Raw genomic sequence first — 20,370 nt, forward strand, 5'->3', positions numbered from 1 at the left:
AGGTACCAGCACATGAGGCCGTAAATTTACGTACGGCGGTCCTCATGTGGTTAAAATGTATTTGTCCCAATTTCTGTTTTCAATATTTGTCTCCCTTTCCTTTGCAGAATAGCAATGTCCACTTTGAGAAACCTCATCGTGACCTCTCTCAATCTGCAAACACTGATGTAAGTGAAAAGGAGCTACACAGAACGCAAGTCGTACGCCATGTATACACGTTACATGTTACCTATTGGACTCATGTCTGTTTACTTTCTCAGCTTGAGGATGCTGAACGACGGACGTCCTTACCGAAGCATTCACCCGAGACCATATCTGACACTGTATCGTTGGTATGTCAGGCTTTGCAGATTTGTATAGCATTTAGCCTTCACGTTTATCACGTCCCTTCTTCACACTTTCACTATATCATATAGATCATGTTTCATTAGTGTTTCATTTTAGTTAACCTTTTAATACATGAACCTAATACTGACAGACTCCCTTTAAAAGGAAGTTGGTGGATGGCATAGATTTGCCTAAGCTGATAGTACTTGGGTACCTGTAACCTAACAAGGTCACCTCTTTTTCCTTCCATCTCTGCTGTTACACACTTTGGGGTTGTCCTGTGATATGACAGATTCGGTATGTTGCAGTATTAGGTACTAGATTAGAAATAAATGACTGTACGCCCTATTGCCAATGCTTCTTATCCTCACTACCACCCCCCCTCCCCCCCAGAGATGTTGTAGTGACCAGTGTTAGTTCATGATCTCTTAGTACCGTGATGGCGAACCTATGGCACGGGTGCCAGATGTGGCACTCAGAGCCCTCTCTTTGGGCACCCATCTGTGGAAAAGATTGTACTGTGTTGTGGCCACTGTGGAGCAGATTATACTATGTGGAGGTCACAGTGGAGCAGATTGTACTGTGTGGAGGCTACTGTGGAGCAGATTGTTCTGTGTGTGGGGTCACTGTGAAGCAGTTTGGACTGTGTGGGGATCACTGTGAAGCAGATTGGACGGTGTGTGGGTCTCTGTGGAGCAGATTGTACTGTGTGGGGACCACTGTGCAGCAGATTATACTGTGTGGGGACCACTGTGCAGCAGATTATACTGTGTGGGGACCACTGTGCAGCAGATTATACTGTGTGGGGACCACTGTGCAGCAGATTATACTGTGTGGGGACCACTGTGCAGCAGATTATACTGTGTGGGGACCACTGTGGAGCAGATTGTACTGTGTGGGGGTCACAGTGGAGCAGAAAGCTCTATAAAGCCCCATTCACATGACCATATTTTGCAGATCCGTAATTGTCTGCCATTGTGAATCCACACATTAAGGTTAAATTGCCATGTTGGCACTTTGTGATAAATTAGTGGGTTTTGGGTTGCAGTTTGGGCACTCTGTCTCTAAAAGGTTCGCCATCACATTCTTAGTATAATACCTGCTGTGCCGCTGCTAGATTAATATTTTTATTTTTACGTTTTTCTCCTATAGGATACCACACAGCAAGATGCACAGGATATTGAACTTTCCACGCTGGATGTTTTCGTGGAGAAGTTACCCCCAAGTGGAAAGATAACAAAGACTGAATCCCTGATCATTCCTTCTACTCGGTAAATACTGTACACCTTTCTTGTTTGGTGGGGGGAGGTTTGGCGTGCAGTGTATTGCAGCAAAGGCTTAGACTGCTTCTTATATACTACAGTTTTGAAGGAAAGCAAACGGGACGCCGGGGTAGAAGCACATCCTTAAAAGAAAGGCAAGCATCCCGACCTCAAAATGAGAGAGCGAATAGCCTTGATAATGAGCGGTCACCGGATACTCGGAATCATCTCCAGGTACAGTCACAACCAATGGCACCGAAATCTCTGCAACCGGGACACATTGGTAAAGCTAGTTGTCTCTTAGATCAGTTGTCAGTTTTTCACTTCATTTGGACTACTGTATGTAAAAACCATAAAAATCTTTAAAGAACTGGAAAGGGAAATCTGATCTGTGCAATGGGGATTGGATCACTTTAAAATAATAGGTTCATTACAATATTTCTAGAATATAAAGACTATTTTTTTTTTTAATGCTTAAGAATCATAACTTGCCTTAATGCATTGATTTGGGTTTTTTTCAGATTCCAAGAAAAACTGTATATGATCAACTAAACCACATCCTGGTTTCAGACGACCATCTCCCCGAAAACATTATCCTTATAAACACATCGGACTGGCAGGGCCAGGTTAGTGCCCTCAGTGTATATTGAGAACATGCTGCAGGCCACTAAAAGGGCTGATTTGCAAAGAATAAGGTTTATCAGGCTGGTTAACTGCGTTCTCTGTATCAGTATGTACACAAAAGGTTCTGCGTGGATGGGGTATGCAGGACTCATTCACTCTCTCAGGAGTCCTCTCAAGTTTTTAGTGAGAAAAACTTCTCCAAATCATATAACCCTATATATCACAGAGCTCAGCTTCTCTCCTGTATCATATAACCCTATATATAACAGAGCTCAGCTTCTCTCCTCTATCATATAACCCTATATATCACAGAGCTCAGCTTCTCTCCTGTATCATATAAATCTATATATCACAGAGCTCAGCTTCTCTCCTGTATCATATAACCCTATATATCACAGAGCTCAGCTTCTCTCCTGTATCATATAACCCTATATATCACAGAGCTCAGCTTCTCTCCTCTATCATATAACCCTATATATCACACAACTCAGCTTCTCTCCTCCATCATATAACCTTATATATCACAGAGCTCAGCTTCTCTCCCTCCATCATATAACCCTATATATTACAGAGCTCAGCTTCTCTCCTCCATCATATAACCCTATATATCACAGAGTTCAGCTTCTCTCCTCTATCATATAACCCTATATATTACAGAGCTCAGCTTCTCTCCTGTATCATATAACCCTATATATCACAGAGCTCAGCTTCTCTCCTCTATCCTATAACCCTATATATCACAGAGATCAGCTTCTCTCCTCTATCATATAACCCTATATATCACAGAGCTCAGCTTCTCTCTCTGTCATATTTTTTAAAGTTAGTTTGCCATTAAAATTGTAGTTTCTAGTGTGCTTAGTATATTCACCAGTCTCTGTCTTTCAGCTTCTTTCAGATATCTTGCAAAAACACGACCTTCCTCTAGTCTGCACATGCTCTCCAGCAGATATACAAGCTGCTTTTAATACAATAGTATCAAGAATACAGCGATAGTAAGTATCTCCTACCAGTGTCTCTGCTGCATTTGTATTCATTTCACTCTGTCCCTTCTAATTTGTCTTCCCAGTCTCCTCTATCTGTGGAAGGGCAGGAGGTCCTGGAATCATTGAAGGACAATGTTTACACTGGACCACTGCTCTTTAATATTGGTTACAGGGGACATGGGATCAAGTTTGGGACTTAAACACCAGGATGTTGTAATGCATTGTGGTTTAGTGTCCCAAACCTTCCTATGAATACCCTGTCCACCCCAGGGGTGTTAGATAAAGCCTTTGTACTTACTGAGAGATGCGCCTTGTGTATAACCCATCTGTGCTCCCGGGGCAGGGACAGTTCTCTGGGAGAGCTGCACTTTACTGCATAACATAGAAACATTGATGGCATCAGTGAGGTCCATGGGTTAGGACCGCGACCAGTTTTGAGCCCTGAACCTTGTACTCCCCCCTGACTATAATGTGCATACTGAATGTTCACGTCACTTGAACCTGAGAGGATTTTTACTGCCGGTGTTTCACATGAAGTATTGAGCTAACCCGTATCCTCTTTTAGTTGTAATTGCAATTCACAACCACCAAATCCTGTGAAAGTTGCTGTGGCCGGAGCTCAGAATTACCTCAGTGCTGTCCTCAGACTATTCGTGGAGCAGCTGTCCCACAAGACTCCAGACTGGTTAGGATACTTGCGGTTTCTCATCATCCCGTTAGGTAAGTGTCCGTCTTGGCTCAGTGGTTAACATAGAGATGAATGAAACCTGTACCTTATTCACGACACTGCTCAGTTTGCCAGCTGTAGAAAACAAATATGGCCGACTGGTAACCCAGTCAATCTTAATGGCCAGCAAGTTGTGAATTCTTTGGCATAAGACTCTCTAGTTGGCCTTAGTTAACATGGACGTGTTCTCGTGTTTGTGGATTGCCCTTGTTGTCCAGTTTCATGGGGCACATCACAAAAAGACCTATTAAAGAGTCTTCCCCGCCATTAAATATCATAGTCATTGCTTAGATCACGGTTTTCCATTTGCAAGCTGTTACAGATGATCCAGCGAAGGTTTACGTATATAGTATGGCACCACCTGGTGTTGAAAGTTTATGGCAGTATGTGTGACCACCTAATCAGATGAGTGCTGGTGGATGTACATGCTCAGTCATCCTCTCCACAGCCGTGTATCGGTATGCCCGATCCTCTGTTTACTGCAGGACAGCCAATAGAAATAGGTTTCTGCCCTGTTTGTCAAGAGAGAAGCAATGTAGCTGAAATGGCTGCATCTGCAGAGGAAGTAAGAAGGCGACGGTCTTGTCAGCTGCCAGAAGGAGGAGGAGGCTGATTCTATATAGGAAATGATAGAAATGTGATTTTATTATAGAAAATGACTTGCATTGGTATTGAATATAATCTATAGGATAATCCCACCTTTCCTTGTACGTTTGTTCCATAGTGAGAGGGAAATGAGAACACGATCTTCTCTAGGGACAGGTGTGCGCTTTTGGCATTGTGAAATATGATATAGAAATTGCAGGGAACAAATAAACACAAACTTCACATTACATCATGTTCCTTACTGATATGCTGGAATAGCAAAGGCTTGTTCTAAATATAGAGGGTTCCCTGGGGGTTGCTGGCGGGTGCTGTGTTTACCCACATAAGAGTTCAGACAGGTGTGTTGAAACGCATATGTGGCAAGACCATGAAGTTTTAGTCTTTTTACCATTATAAGACTGAATTCCCTTCTAGGCTGATTTCTGTGTTACATAACAAAGGCATAAAACAATCTATGTAGTAATAAAAGCATAAAATATATACTCAGTAACAACGAGCGGACTTGGAAAGCGGCAATCCCTTTACTGGGACGTGTGACTGCTGGTGCACGTCCTGTCCTCTCGCTTCAGCTCTATTTCTCAATGTATGTACCCTATGTTAGCCAGACGCCCCACCCTCCTTATGAGCTTCTTAAGGTCAATATGATCTTAACGGTTTTGTTTTTTACAGGCTCTAATCCAGTAGCCAAATACCTGGGCACGGTGGACTACAAGTACAACAACCTCTTTCAGGACTTAGCTTGGAGAGAACTATTCACAAAACTGGATGCACAAACCTCAGGTACTAATAATATATATAATCTCCTATCGATGGATCCCATTAATAATTGCTAACCCCTTACTGCATTACTGTGGTGAGGGGTTATAAATGGCTCTGTGAATACGTGTGCGCCCTGCTGCTTCCATACATAAACACTGCAACAAGGGTGCAAGCTCGTCTGCTGCGGCGGCAATGTGTTTGTGTGTGTAAGGAGGAGTGGTGGGCTCAGGACACCTATTCTAGTGTTCGGGGAAGCTTTCAGCCATCTTACGTGTGTCAAATAACCTGTAATAACAAAATTTCTGGGACTTGTATATTGATTGTTTGAGAGGCTAGGCAGTAGTGTATGAGTGAGTGCTGCGGCCTCTTCACAATTCAGTCTTGGGTATAGCAGCTCAGCCCCACTGAATTGCTACTGTACCATGTGACCAGTGAACGTGACATCAAAGTGCTTGTAAGGAGTGCTTGTTGAAGCCAAAACAGAGACACTAAGTAAATTTCCCTCTCTCGTTTGCTTACCCAATGGGCAGGCACCAAAATGTATCACATTTGGTGAGGAGAAGGAAAATGGACGGTTTGCGCTTCCTAGGAGAGGAACCAATGAATGTTAATATGGTGGGTCTGCGCTCCTTCCTCTGGAACGGGACAACTCCACTCTTTCCTTTTTATGAGGAAGATGAAAAAAGTGACTGTATCTGTCACTGTGCGTGGGGGTCGCACCAAACTGATCTAGCTGTATATAGGCACTGGACTGGAACAATAGAATCCAAAGGACACTACAAAAACACCATGTAGGTGCGCTCTCCCTTCTAGATGACAACCAGGACTGGATATGATGAACAAGGACTTAATTGGAGATGACGCGTTTTGGGGTCTTGGTATTTAAACAAAATACCACCCCATCATCAGATATTTACAGTCCCATGTGGTCACGTGTCCTCCCCTCACATACATCTACACGGGACTGTACATATCTAATGAAGGGGTGGTATTTTGTTTAAATACCAAGACCCCGAAACGCGTCATCTCCAATAAAGCCCACCAAAATGTATGGCTGATTTTCCTGGCCAGTTTCTATTCTAGATGTACTTTCATTTGACTATCCCATTGATTTTTTTTCCTTCTCTTTTCTGTCTGGTTTTGCCCTGCAGATGTTTCCTTGCTGCCTACAATACAGGAGCCTCCAGATGTGGTCTCACGTGTTACACAGTACATTGCTGGAGCAAACTGTGCCCATCAGCTGCCCATAGCAGAGGCCATGCTGACTTACAAACAAAAAAGGTACATCAAGCATGGATTTGTCTTTTCTCTTTGTGGTACCCCTGTATGACCAGATCTGGGGATATAATATAGGGGATTGATAGTAAAGGGGTTTTCTGGCTGCACAGAACTGTTTAAGATTCCAGTCACACAAGCAGTTTATTTAAGCCAAAGTCAGAGGTGGATTCCAAGGAGATGGGAAATATAAAGGAAGGACTTTTATTTCTCCTTCTTGCTGGATCCAATTTTCACTCAAGAACATCAAACCTAGAACAGGACTGATATATGGATTACATTATGTATAGTGACCACTGCACTCGTGATGTCTTTCCTATATATGACATGTTATTACATCTGCTGGTACACGCAGAAGCGGCGTGTGTCTGGTGCATAGTCTGAAAGGTAGGTGTTTGGCAAGGGTTAAGAAAATTCCAATAATTACCAGTTACACCCCATTTCCAGAATGGTGGACTTGTAAGCCCTGATATGAATGGAGAGACATCTTGTCCATGTGTGTCGCTGCTGTGTTCTTCTCTGTGGGACTTGGAAAGAGAATCCAAAATACAGTACTTGGCTATCTCCAGCAGTCACATAGAAATTAATGGAGCAGCCGTCTATTCATACAGGGCGCTGGGAACCTCAGCTCTCATGATAGGTGGCGGTCCCAGAGGTTGGACCAAACCATCTAGGGATAAGTTGTGGTTACTGGAATACCCCTTTAAAACTTTTTTTTTTCTTTTGTGCCCCCAGAGCACGTCTTTAACTGTACACAAACAGGTTAATCGACATCAATCAGAATTTAGTTGTTTTATCATGTCTGAAAAATACAGAGACGCAGCCCAATAACAGAGATCTGCTGTAGTCTAAGATAATGTTGTGGAAATACAGAACCTAACCTATCAGAGGGGTTAGGGATAGTTCACACGGGGAAAGTTGGCAGCGGATTTTGACGCGAAATCCGCCGCTCCCATTGACTTCAATGGGAGCCGCTCGCTTCTTTTTTTCCGTTACTATCTAGCGGATCTGCCTTATCTTGCCGCAAATTCCGCTGCTGAATCAGGCGTGAGGCTCCGGCCCATTCATTTTGACCTAATCCATTGCGGAACGTGTACACGCAGAACCCCGTGTGAACTAGCCCTTACTGTCACCAGCCATTAGGGTCGCAGAGCTCTAAGGGTCTGTTCACACTGAGTTTTTTGGAGAGTGTTTTGATGTGGAATACGCCTCCAAAAAACGCCCATTATTCATTTCAATGGGAGCCCTAGCTTTTTTTCTACTAATGTTTTTTTTTTCCGCTAGCTGAATAAAAAGCGACTTGACCTATCTTCAGGTGGATTCTGCCTGGAAAAACCCATTGACGTGACGTGTTTTTTGCAAAAATGGCTAGCGCTTTTTTCCAGGTCCGTACACTGTGCTGGAGCACACAAAAAAAAACAAAAGCTAAAAATGTCTCAAAAAAAGCTCCAGAAAACGCCTCTTGTAAAAAAAAAAAAAACAAAACCATTTCCTAATTCCTGAAGCAGATTTTTTACTCTCCAAAAAACTCTGTGTGAACATACCCTGATGGATAAGGTCGAGCATTGCCTCACATACAGATATGCCCAGATAAGTATTGAAAGGCCTGTGGCAGAGATGGTTGTGAATCCTGGGTGTCGAACCCCCACCCATTGCACACTGGTTGCTTATCCAGATTATTGGCTGTAAGGGGGCAACACAGTGGCTCAGTGGTTAGCACTGCAGCCTTGCAGCACTGGAGTCCTGGGTTCAAATCCTGCCAGGAACAACATCTGCAAGGAGTTTGTATGTTCTCCCTGTGTTTGTGTGGATTTCCTCCCATTCTACAAAGACATACTGATAAGTAATATGTACATTGTGATCTCTATATGGGGCTCACAATTTACATTAAAAAACCCCCCAAAGATTATTGTCTGTATATAGTTATACAAGTTGTATCAGGTTTTCATGCCTTCGGATGGCGCCGCTTGGGCTGTGTCTCTGTCGGCCTTGGTAGTAAGCACAAGACATTGGTGTGGTCAGCAGTGTGTGATATAACTTTTCTACTTTTTGTGTTTTTTTTTGTTTTGTTTTTTCTTCATTTCCATTTATGGTTGCTTTCTCAAAAGGAAAAAAAGTTTTCATTTTGATTTTGCCTTAAGGTATCATGTCCTCTCTGGGTAACCATGTTTTCCTTTCTTCTTGCTGCACTCCTCTGCTTTGTCTAATATGACATGCGAGCCTTGCTGAAGATGCATTGTCTGTTTTACTTTTCCCACTACCTTAAAGGGCAACTCTAGTCCATTTGATACATAGGATATTGGTAACTACACACAAGCCAAATCTGGGAGGTGTCTATAGTAATGGCGGTGATCAGAGGGACATACTATTAGTTGCAAGTCCTGGCTATACATCCACTAGCCACTACAAGATTGGGGATCTGAATGGGCAGGAGGTCACCCCCCCGAGACTGGAGTGAGTTGCCCTTTAATGTAGACCTAAAATCAGCGTGTTTGCAAATCTAAGATAGGATTTTATCCGTCGGCTGAAGAGTCTGGAAATTCCATCTAATATGCAAGCAGCAGTTTTTGCAGGGGTGCGGCCAAGGCTGGAATGAGGGGCTGCTTTGCATATTCTCCTCTTCCCTTTTGCTTGCAGGGTCAGGTCTTCTTTGAGGGGCGTAAGGAATGGGCTTGGTTTTTGACTGTGACTGCATCGTGTACTGTCTGGTTTTGGGTTACTGAACAGGGGTGGATGAAGCCAACAATGGTTATAACGTGACCCCCTGAGCCCTCCATCCGCTTCCGCATAATGTAACCCACCGGGCCAGATATGGGATTGGTTAGCGAACCTCCCTACATACGCTCCCCATTGATCAGATTAAAAGGGACCCCCCCATTATAAACGTAGTCCTAACAGTAGGGCAGGAGGAGCCATCAGTTATATATACGTATTTACATGACACACGCAGAGGGCGAAGCTGGTTTCTGTTACTATTTTCCTTTACCATTGTTAAAATGAAGACCGTCCCTTCTAAGGCTAGGTTCACACCCGTGCCTGCTCTCCGTTCGGGGTTTCTGTCCCCGAATCCACAAGCAGGCCTTTCCTGTCTGCATTTTTCGGGCGGAAATCTGGCAGACCTCATTATAGTCTATGGGGTCTGTGGGTTTCCGTTTTTTTGGGTCCCCAAGCTTATCTGAAGAACGGAAACCCGAATGCAGGGGTGAGCCTAGCGTAAGATACTGGGTGACTATCGCTCACGTGAAGAGTGGCGCAGTACTGAGAACACTTCTCTGTGTGCCGGATGGAAAAGTGGAGATGTTTAAGAACGGTAAAGGAAAACGTAACACAAACATGGTGATTTCAGTCAGTGATGTATGTTTTATATCAGATTTGAGCAGGTCCAGGACTTGGTCATGACCCGGATATTACGGTGTGAGCCTTGTGGAGAATTCCAGAGATATGTGCCTGCTGCATGTCTATCTTATAAGTAATTCTACCCAGGACATGACTGTACATGGTAACCTGGTCAGGGAGCTGCTTGGGCTAAGGCCTAGCTAACATCCGTGTTGGTATTCTGTTTGGAGAGTCCACATGGGGACGCCCCCCCCCCCCCCCCCCCCCCCCCGAACGGAATACCAAATGCAATTGCAGTAAAAGCACACGGGTCCCATAGACCATAATGGGATCCGTGTACTTGCCTCGTGTTGCCTGCACGAATCATGCAGACAGGAAAATAGATTGAACTACTTTCCTGTCTGCATGATCCCTGCGGAGATCTGGCGGCAAGCACACGGACCCCATTATAGTCTATGGGGTCCGTGTGGTTTCACTGGCACACCGCTTGCAGTTACGTTCAGTATTCCATTTGGGGGGTCCTCATGCAGACTCCCCCGGACGGAATACATAATGGTGGGGTGTAACTATGTGAGGGGTATATTTTCCTGCCTCCTCTGACCCCCTGACGTAGAAATGTCATATTTGGGTAGAATTACTCCTCTCTCCGTTTCCTTATACTTGTACCATTGCATTGCTGTTTCTCATCCTTACTGATATGTATTTTCCCTTTCAGTCCTGATGAGGATTCTTCACAGAAATTCATCCCGTTTGTAGGTGTAAGTATACCTGGAAGTGCCTGATGTTGTGCTCATGTAACGTGTTGCAGGGAATGCAGAATCCCTGTACAGCCCTTGTCATTGGACTGTGGACGACTAGGAAAAATCTGCTCGTTTTTTTTTTTTTTTTTTTTTTTTTACTTTACTTTCCCTTGTGTAGCCAAAAAAATCAATTTCTAGTAAAACCATGTGCAGCTTTTGATATGGCGCACGCTACCTCTAGTTGTATGGGCATCTGTATGAGTCCTATGATCCCTTCACCTGTCTTCTATGTCATTATTGTAGCTCTTCAGGCTGCTGCCATGTAAGTAACCATACCCTGGTGCTAGAGGCTTATGATTAAAGGGGTCCCCTACCCTGGAAAAATGTAAAGTATGCAGTAATAAAACAGGACCACTATATTAAAGGGATTGATATTGATGACTTATCCTTAGAATAGGTCATCCTATTGGTAGCGGTCTGCCCCTAGCACCCCAACCGATCAGCTATACTCAGCCCTGGAGACAGGTGGCTTTATACACTGCGCCATGCTGAGCAGGGGCCATCACTGTCCAGTCTTGGACAACCTTTAAGTTTCTTTTTATCTGTTTTTATAGGTGGTAAAAGTTGGTATTGTCGAGCAGTCGTCTGCAACCTCTGGTCAGTATGTCTGATATATTCCATTCACTTATAGCATAACATGAATGTATTTGCTGTATAGTAGTCCTGTACCTCTTACTATACCTTGTCCCTCCGTATATCACAGGAGCTTTGACTAAATACTATTCTTATTTTGTGGCTTAGGCCTAGTTCACGTCCGCATTCGGGGAGTTTACTGAACGCATTTGTAAGTGGTTAGCAAAGAAAACACATGGACCCCATAGATTATAATGGGGTCCGTGTGTTTTCCGCATGAATTAAAGTGCTGCTTGGAGAGAGATTTCCAGTATTTCTTCTGCTATAATGGCTTACGTATAGAGAGGATCTCTGGGCGCAATGTAATGCTGGAAAATAACTGCACATCATATATGGGGAGGGGGTGTTAGAAAGTAATGGAAGCTTTCTAGCAGCCTCGTGTTACACCAGTGATACAGGTACGGACTGTGCCGTCTGTAAATGGATTCCACAGTGGTCTGCGCTATATACGGAAACATTAGTTACATTTGGACAACTTTGCTGCTACCAGCCAACCATTTAATTTCCATGGTAGTGTCCTAGACCTGTGATGACAAACCTATGGCACGCCTTCACAATTCGCCATCACTGTCCTAGACTATGATGTTGATAGCTGTGGCCTCTTGACTATTTACCAAGTACAGCGCCATACCTTGTATAGTGGCTGTATTTGGTATTGCAGCTCAGCTCAATTTTTTTGAGTGGGACTAAGCTACTACTGTGATCAGTAAACGTGATATCCCTGGCCTGAGAAGAGGAAGTGTAGCTCAGTATTAGAGTCTCGGACAAACCCTTTAAGCAGCTACAAGCTTCCTTTTCCTACAGAGAACGCATAGACGCTTGGCCGAACAGTGTGCATATGTGCAGGATGTGGTCGGGAGGAATAGATGTCGGCCAGAATCCTGGATGAACTCCTAACTGACAATCTGATCCTCTTATAATGCTGAATAAGAAGATCAGGAAGGTAGTGTCAGTTATATCCTTCCTAATATCGGCCCTTTCTTTATATTCCGCCATACAGGAGATTCAGATGACGCTGCTCCGTCCAGTTCCTCTGTACTGTCCTCTACTCCTCCCTCTGTGTCTCCGGCTATCAAAGAAGCCTCTCCCACTCCGCCGTCCTCCCCATCTGTTACAGCTGGATTCTCCTCACCCAGGTAAAGGACAAATATACGAGAATATAATGTGATATTGTATGTACAAAACTAAGGGCACAGAGGGGTGGATTATGGCACAGAATCCACGTCATAATCCGCCCCCTCATAATGGTGGTCTATGGAGACTGCTAGCTAGCGGGAAAAAGAAGCGAGCTGCCCTTTCTTCAGGCGGATTCCGCGGCTGAATCAGCCCTGGCGTCCGCCTCGCGGCAGCACCCTCCGGACTAGACCCATTCATTTGGGCCTAATCCGGAGCGTAAAGCCGTGACGGAATATGCACACGCGGATTTGTGTGTGAATGTGATATTTGTATGTACAAAGCTAAGTGAGCCCGACAGATCCCATTGGCTGTAATGTAACCCTATTTGTTTTTGTACAGCCAAAGCCCTGGGGGTGAGCTCATGGGACTTCAGTTGGATTACTGGATCGCAGCCCCGGTCACCGAGAAGAAGAAGGAGGCTGAGAAAAGGGAATCCACCTCCGCTAAGAACACTTTAAAATGCACTTTCCGCTCGCTGCAGGTCAGCCGGCTCCCCAACAGTAATGATGTCCCCGCCGCTCCCACCATGTCCATGACAGTTGTCACAAAGGAGAAAAACAAAAAAGGTAACTACACCATTGTCTGCAGCTGGATTCAGGTTAGCAGTGGATATGTGGATATGTTGGTCTAATCTTTTTGGATTTAGGCAACACAGTGGCTCAGTGGTTAGCACTGTAGCCTTGCAGTGCTGGAGTCCTTGGATTGAATCCTGCCAAGGACAACATGTGCAAGGAGTTTGTATGATCTCCCTTTATTTGTGTCGATTTTCTCCCATACTCCAAAGACATACTGATAGGGGATTAAAATAAAAATTTGGATTATAAATAATCTGCAATTTTTGGTAGCCTAATGCTATAGGAGGTATAAGCCAGGCAGGCCACATCATGTGACGTCTGCCATCACAAAAAGGGCAAGTAAAATAGCCACATTGTATGTTATATCTCCAAATTGTTTCTTGTATATACACACGTGGACAAAATTGATTAATGAAAGAAAAACCCACAATGGTCACAGAAATCACTTTCCTCTTAGCCATTCTTGGGTGTTTTTAGCTGTGTGTTTTGGGTCTTTATCCTGTTGCCAATCCCATGACCTGCAGCTGAGACCAAGCTTTCTGACACTGGGCAGCACATTTCTCTCTAGAATCCCTTGATAGTCTTGAGATTTCATTGTACCCTGCACAGATTCAAGACACCCTGTGCCAGATGCAGCAAAGCAGCCCCAGAACATAACAGAGCCCCCTCCATGTGTCACAGCAGGGACAGTGTTCTTTTCAAGAGGCTTCATTTTTCCGTCTGTGAACATAGAGCTAGTGTGCCTTGCCAAAAAGTTCAATTTTTATCTCATCTCTCCATGGGACATTCTCCCAGAAGCTTTGTGGCTTGTCAACATGTAGTTTAGTTATTACGTTTGTCAGATCCAAGTTATTTCTGTGACCATTGTGGGTTTTTCTTTCATTAAACGAGGGAGAACAACAATTTTGCCCACGTGTGTACATGACAGATCTCCTGTTAAAGGAACAAGACCATTTATGTCCAGGTTACCTATTTTGCAGCATTTGTACTAATGTACAATGTACTAAAATTTCCCTATGACTATGGTAACACAATTTTTTTTCCCTCCTCCAGTGATGTTTTTGCCTAAAAAGACTAAAGATAAAGAGATCGAATCTAAATATCAATGTATTGAAGGCATCAGCAGACTGATTTGCACAGCAAAGCATCAGCAGAACATGCTCAGAGGTATGTAGTCTTACATTGGACTAACCGGGAAGAAGTGCTGAATGTGCTCCTAGGCGCACCGTTAGGCTGAGTTCACACGGGGTATTTAGGTCAAGATTTTGAGGCCGTATCCGGTCCGTTCTTTTTTCCGGAAGCGGTTCGTTTTGGCTCCCGGAAAAAAAACGGGACATGCTCATTCTTCAGGCGGATGTTGTAAAGCTTCCTCCTCCCGACAGGCTCATTCATTTGGGCCTAATCCAGAGTGGAGTGTGTGACTGGATGCCGGTGCACTGCATCGACATCCAGTTGCAGCTACCCGCTTTTTGGACCAGAACCTGAAAAGGCCTCCGGTTCCAGATTAAAAATCCCCGTGTGAACCTGGCCTTAGGCAGAGCATGCATGTGTTCTGAGTAATGGGGACCGAGCTGCTGATAGGAACCACTCTCCTGAGAACAGAAGGATTGGACATGTTGAAATGCATCATGCTCGAGCCTTCCTTCTCTGGACAGATGATGTTGGCGCTCCCTATACACACAGGACATTGGACTGGCTCTGCATGCTTTGGTCCTGTGTGTTTGGCCACCTAATAAGAAGCCAACCATACCTTCCAGGTCTACCCTTCTATACATTCATGTCTTTTCCTTCTCCATCAGTTCTCATTGACGGTGTGGAATGGAACGACGTGAAGTTTTTCCAGCTGGCAGCACAGTGGTCGTCTCACGTCAAGCACTTCCCCATCTGTATATTCGGACACTCGAAATCCAACTTCTAGCCTTTTGCTGCAGAGGTCGTCTTTTCAACACTACCCACTTCTTACTCCATACTGGGTGTCTGGAGCTCATACACTAACTTGTGCCAACGACTCTTCCCAGCAGATCACCATCCAGTTTACTCCCCTTTTGCATTTTTTTTTTTTTTTTTTTACTATGGTTTTGTTATTGCTCAGATTATTTAAAGCTAAGCTTGAAGTTACATTTTTTTTTTTTGTACTTTTCATGTTACATCCAAGGGAGTATATCTTTTAAAAATGGAAAAAAAAGTCTTAAATTCACTCTCGGCAGAAATTTTGGTACTTCAAAGGCTGCATAAGAAAATGCACTGCTTATAATATTGTGTTACATGCTAGGACTAGTGTGCGTGATGGATTGAAGGGAACCTTGTGTGAGGTTACTACATAGTCACATGCTGGGAAAGCCTCTTATGACTGCTGTGCATGGCCATACTGGTGGAAGCCATGTAGTCATATGCAATAATCCCAGCACCGTGTGCTATGTAATAATGTGTGAAGATATGTGACAGATTTTCCGCATGGACTTGTTTACATAGCTGTAGATGAGGACAGGGCATCTCCCCCCTCCCCCTTATTTTAGCTTCTAAGGCTGCATTCGCATCAGTGTAGTTTAATCCATGTGTCTGGTTCATTGTAACACCAAAAAAATGGATTAAATAAAGGTCTGTGCCAACAACTGTGCCCCGGGGGACCCTATTAACCATAATAGACCATCAGGTGTCCCTTATTGTCTCACTGACCACGGCATACAAAAAAATCCAGACTTGCACGATGTCCGATGCGCTTGGCGGACCCCAACACAGATGTGACTGTAGATAAATAGGTTCAAGGTTTGCTGCTGATTAAGTTCATAATATATTAATAAATATAGTTTTCTTTTTTGTTTTGTTTTTTTCTTTTTGACAAGTTCCCTTGGGTAACAGTCTGCAACCACCGCTAGGGGCTTACACAGAGAGTGTCATAGTACAGCATAATGCAATGACATCTCAAGTTCTCCCAGTAGCAGTTGTTGGCATATACATAGTTTTAGCAGTGATAGTATAAGCTCCACCTAGTGGCAGATGAAGGGGCTCACAACACTGAGGTTATACGCTTCCACCTAGTGGCAGATCAAGGGGCTCACAGTGCAACACTGAGGTCATATGCGTCCACTAGTGGTAGATGAAGGGGCTCACAGCGTAACACTGATGTCATATGCGTCCACTAGTGGTAGATGAAGGGGCTCACAGCGTAACACTGATGTCATATGCATCCACTAGTGGTAGATGATGGGGTTCACAGCGCAACACTGAGGTCATATGCTTCCACCTAGTGACAGATGAAGGGGCTCACAGCGTAACACTGAGGTCATATGCGTCCACTAGTGGTAGATGAAGGGGCTCACAGCGTAACACTGATGTCATATGCTTCCACCTAGTGACAGATGAAGGGGCTCACAGCGCAACACTGAGGTCATATGCTTCCATTAGTGGTAGATGAAGGGGCTCAAAACACAACACTGAGGTCATATGCTTTCATTAGTGGCAGATCAGGGGCTTATAGTTAAGCTCCACCTAGTGGTTGCTGAAAGCAGTTACAGTGTAGGGTACCTGGAGATCTGTACCTATCAATGTATTATGAAGTTAATCAGAGAAGATATTGGACCTACAATAGCAATGAACATATTCATTTCTAAATCCATGAATGGGCAGTGACCTCGGATACAGCTGTGTGAACGAGCGCCATGTCCTGCATAGGCCTCCTATAGGCCACGTGCTGCGAGTGGTTTTGCACTTTGCGAATACTCTTTCCCTCTGCCCAGGACATTGCACGGTCTGACCCCACAAGAAGTCCCGTACCGTACTGCAAAGGAAAGATTGGCGTGAATAAATCTGGACACCATCGCCCCCTATTTATACTGTCTATATTTATATTTAACAGTGTGCGGGTTAATCCCTGTATGAATGTTTGATTTTACTTGGATTCTTCTCGATAAAACCACTGAACTCCTCGTGCTCACCGACTGACACTCCACTCGTATAGGATTAGACGTTGTAGGTTGTACATTTAGGCTAACACAAGAACTCACTCTCTTAAACTTTTGGGGGTCCTACACAGTGATGTACAGGAGCCCATACCATCCCCCATAGCCGCCCCCAGACACTTGGGGTGGTGGTTACTCCGGGATGTCAAATAACCCCGATAACTGCTCAAGACTCAGACCACCCATCACGGACCATGGTACGCATCGGCACGTATCTCATTGTGCTCGCTATCTTCTGGGAATTGCTCATTTGAATGTAATACGGCAATGGCGCCACCGGATGACTTGCGTTTCCTGAAGGACGGACATCTAATACCTAACCAGATTGATGCTTTATGCACCAGGGTATGCTGTGACTTTCTACACATCCAAAGCTTTTATATAGGGATTATTGCATAATCCTATAGGACTGTAGCGTGAAATGCCACCTAGAGGCTCGCAGAAGGTGTTGCAGGCATGTTCTCGGATGTATTGCAGTGACTGACAGAATCTAACCACCAGCACTTCCAGAATAACACTCCTCCTCTCTGTAATCCTTAAAGGAACCGCATCAGAATTCTCCATAATCATATAATGTGTTCTACGGTAGAATGAGATGACCTAAACCATGCCTGCTTCCTTTTCCAGCGCCACCTATGTCCATGGGTCAGGTATTGCAGCTAGCTGAGTGTTCATAGTAATGAGGTGCAATACCAGACCCATCCTATGAACAAGAGTGGCGCTGTTTCCTGAATAGAGCAGCCATGAGTTTGGAATCTCATCCAACCCGCACGGATTTATTTCTGCTGCACATCATAACAATGGCAAAACTTTCTGTCTTAACCATTTCACGTGCAGGGATCATGAAGACGCTTCCTGATGGTTTATTAGCGGTAGTATACCAGTCACTCTGCAAATCATCCACATCTTCAGTAACGTGGAAGCGTTGCGCTCTAACACCACCAATAAACCTTCTTACAGTCATGGATTGCTAGTTAGGCTGTTGTAGCAGTAAAGGAGCAAAAATAAAAGCCTAAAATGTTCATATTTCCCATAAATATCTCTGAACTTGCTTCCCTTTGAATAAAAATTTACTGACAATACTCATGTCGGACAAATTTGTGTTGTGCTCTTTCTTTTTAGGGTATTATAAGGTTTTTTCATTGTACAAGTCCTTAGTACATGTGACTATATCATATAAGGTGACCAGTAGTGATCATATAGTGAGGACAAGTAAGGGTAGGGCTAGTATGGGGTTGATTCCTCAAGTCATCCTCTAAGGCAGGGGTAGGGAACGTACGGCTCTCCAGCTGTTGCAAAACTACAACTCCCAGCATGCATACTGGCTCTGCTGTTCCTGGAACTTCCATGGAAGTGAATGGAGTATGCTGGGAGTTGTAGTTTCACAGCAGCTGGAGAGCCAAAGGTTCCCTACCCCTGCTCTAAGGTGTGCAGACTGGCTTTGTGATATATGTGCTTGACCTGTATCAAGTAGTGGAGTGGATGTGTATTTCTAGTTGTCTAGCAGGTGCTTAAATCTTTTACCACCCCCCACCCCCTCCTTCTAGCTGGCATCGATGATCTGCCTGCCCTGGCAATTTGGCTGCTCTGAGAATCACTTAATGCCTAGCTTGCTCAATCCTCCTGAGCTCTGCTTGAGGAGAAGTCTGTGACTTCTCCTCTACTAATATTATAAATGTGAAAGTTTGGATATTTGTTCCTTTTTCTTGCAAAAATGGCTGAACGGATTTGGATGAAATTTGGTACATAGATAGTTTATAACCTCAGTTCACACATAGGCTACTTTTTATCCCGGTAAATGACATGGCTTCATGACTGTTATGAATTTATGTTCACATACTATATTACACTGCTCTTGCCAGCAGCTTCTCTGAGGTTGCTGATAAAGCCTGGTCTGTTATATCTCTATGTAAACGCACAGATAACACAGAGTTCATTGTGTACAAGCATTTCCATATTATCTGATCTGCTCCAGGCAGTGCTGACACACTGGATAAAAAACACCTTTAATTCAAAGTGACAGTTTGCCAATTTTAATCAGGCTGGGAAAAAGAAAATCAAAATAGTTGCAAAATTCTAAAAGCACGAGAGCTGTGAAGGAAACCAGAAGTCACAGACTTCTCCTCAAGCGGAACTCAGGAGGATTGTGTCAAGTGGCTGTTAGAGCAAGCTGAAACGCCGAAGCAGTCAGACCATCGACGCCAACAACACGCTCATTATATGGCTTCCCAGCGAGCTGCTGAGATACCGGAACAATCACAGGCACGGTGCAAGGAACAAGTTCAGCGGCAGGGCAGCTTGAGAGCTGACGAAACGCCAGAGCATGCGGATTATCAACGCCAACAACATGCTCAATATATGGTTTCCTAGCCAGCTGCTGAGATGCCAGAACAATCACAGGCACAAGTTCAGCAGCAGGAAAGCTTGAGAACTGCCGAAACGCAGGAGCAGGTGAACCACCGACAATAGCAATTTGCTGAATATAGGCGGGTTATCAACACCAACAACACCCAGACATGGGCAGAGGACAGTAGGAATATATATCGAGCTGTATACTCTCCTTTGCATTCAATCCATCAAATTGTTCACCGTATCCCTTTAGCTATTCACTATCACGGAGCCATAAAACTTAATACAATCTGACATGCGAAACCCATTAAACCTTTAGCCGGCCTGTAAGTGATCATTATACAGTCCATTACACTAATGACTTTATTCCATCTCACTAGAATGATTGAACCTCAGCCCGTCTCTAAACTTCTCCCACATTTCCAAACTCAAATATCCCTCAGCAATTCTACTTCTTTTCGCAAGACCATTCACCATCCACTCACCAGCAGTCATAACCCATCCTAGGTCATTAAAAGAGTTCAGTGGGGATCCAACATTTGGGACCCCTACTGATCAGCTGTTTGAAGGAGTTGAACTATCCTGAGGATAGTTCATTAATACCAAGGAACTGACATTACTTTTTACAGGGGTTGTCCACAATCATTGACAATCATTATAATTAGGACCCACCCCCCCACAGATCCGCTGGTTTCCAGAGCATGCAGCCTACAAAGCATCTACAAGGTCTTCTCTCAAACTTCCCAGCAGTACTAGTACATACTTAATCCAATGAGAATGATGCCTTTAGGGTATCGCTTCTGGTGAGAACTACAAACCGTATCAGATGCATGCATATATTACATAAAATCGTGCCAGGTAGCAACATCCTAAACCTACAAAGACACTTATAAATGAAGATGCAAACGGGAAACAGCACAGCAGCCACGTCCATGAACATCACTCCTGTGCAGGCCCCATGTTTAAAGTGCAACTTAGA

At 44.2% G+C, this 20,370-nt stretch overlaps 2 protein-coding genes across 9 annotated transcripts in view; one reads left to right on the top strand and one right to left on the bottom strand.

Annotated features, from left to right (window-relative positions):
• The window catches only part of PACS2 (phosphofurin acidic cluster sorting protein 2), a 74,825-nt gene extending 56,694 nt beyond the window's left edge, over positions 1 to 18,131 (top strand). For 4 of the 8 annotated variants that reach the window (XM_075283045.1, XM_075283042.1, XM_075283044.1 and 1 more), the window contains exons 11-26: positions 108 to 167; positions 261 to 332; positions 1,480 to 1,598; positions 1,691 to 1,823; positions 2,111 to 2,215; positions 3,099 to 3,205; positions 3,762 to 3,916; positions 5,199 to 5,309; positions 6,440 to 6,569; positions 8,672 to 8,722; positions 10,615 to 10,657; positions 11,254 to 11,296; positions 12,333 to 12,468; positions 12,848 to 13,074; positions 14,137 to 14,250; positions 14,883 to 18,131. In XM_075283045.1, coding sequence (XP_075139146.1) covers positions 108 to 167; positions 261 to 332; positions 1,480 to 1,598; positions 1,691 to 1,823; positions 2,111 to 2,215; positions 3,099 to 3,205; positions 3,762 to 3,916; positions 5,199 to 5,309; positions 6,440 to 6,569; positions 8,672 to 8,722; positions 10,615 to 10,657; positions 11,254 to 11,296; positions 12,333 to 12,468; positions 12,848 to 13,074; positions 14,137 to 14,250; positions 14,883 to 15,001 — 1,725 coding nt within the window. In that variant the 3' untranslated portion in view covers positions 15,002 to 18,131. Of the gene's footprint in view, positions 1 to 107; positions 333 to 1,479; positions 1,599 to 1,690; positions 1,824 to 2,110; positions 2,216 to 3,098; positions 3,206 to 3,761; positions 3,917 to 5,198; positions 5,310 to 6,439; positions 6,570 to 8,671; positions 8,723 to 10,614; positions 10,658 to 11,253; positions 11,297 to 12,332; positions 12,469 to 12,847; positions 13,075 to 14,136; positions 14,251 to 14,882 lie in introns of all 8 variants that reach the window. The other 4 variants (XM_075283041.1, XR_012717263.1, XM_075283046.1 and 1 more) reach the window with 4 other exon arrangements.
• The window catches only part of MTA1 (metastasis associated 1), a 229,858-nt gene that overhangs the window by 116,974 nt on the left and 92,514 nt on the right, over positions 1 to 20,370 (bottom strand). The gene's annotated exons all lie outside the window — the stretch shown is intronic.

Source organism: Leptodactylus fuscus, chromosome 7, assembly GCF_031893055.1.
Source record: "Leptodactylus fuscus isolate aLepFus1 chromosome 7, aLepFus1.hap2, whole genome shotgun sequence".
Lineage (NCBI taxonomy): Eukaryota > Metazoa > Chordata > Amphibia > Anura > Leptodactylidae > Leptodactylus > Leptodactylus fuscus.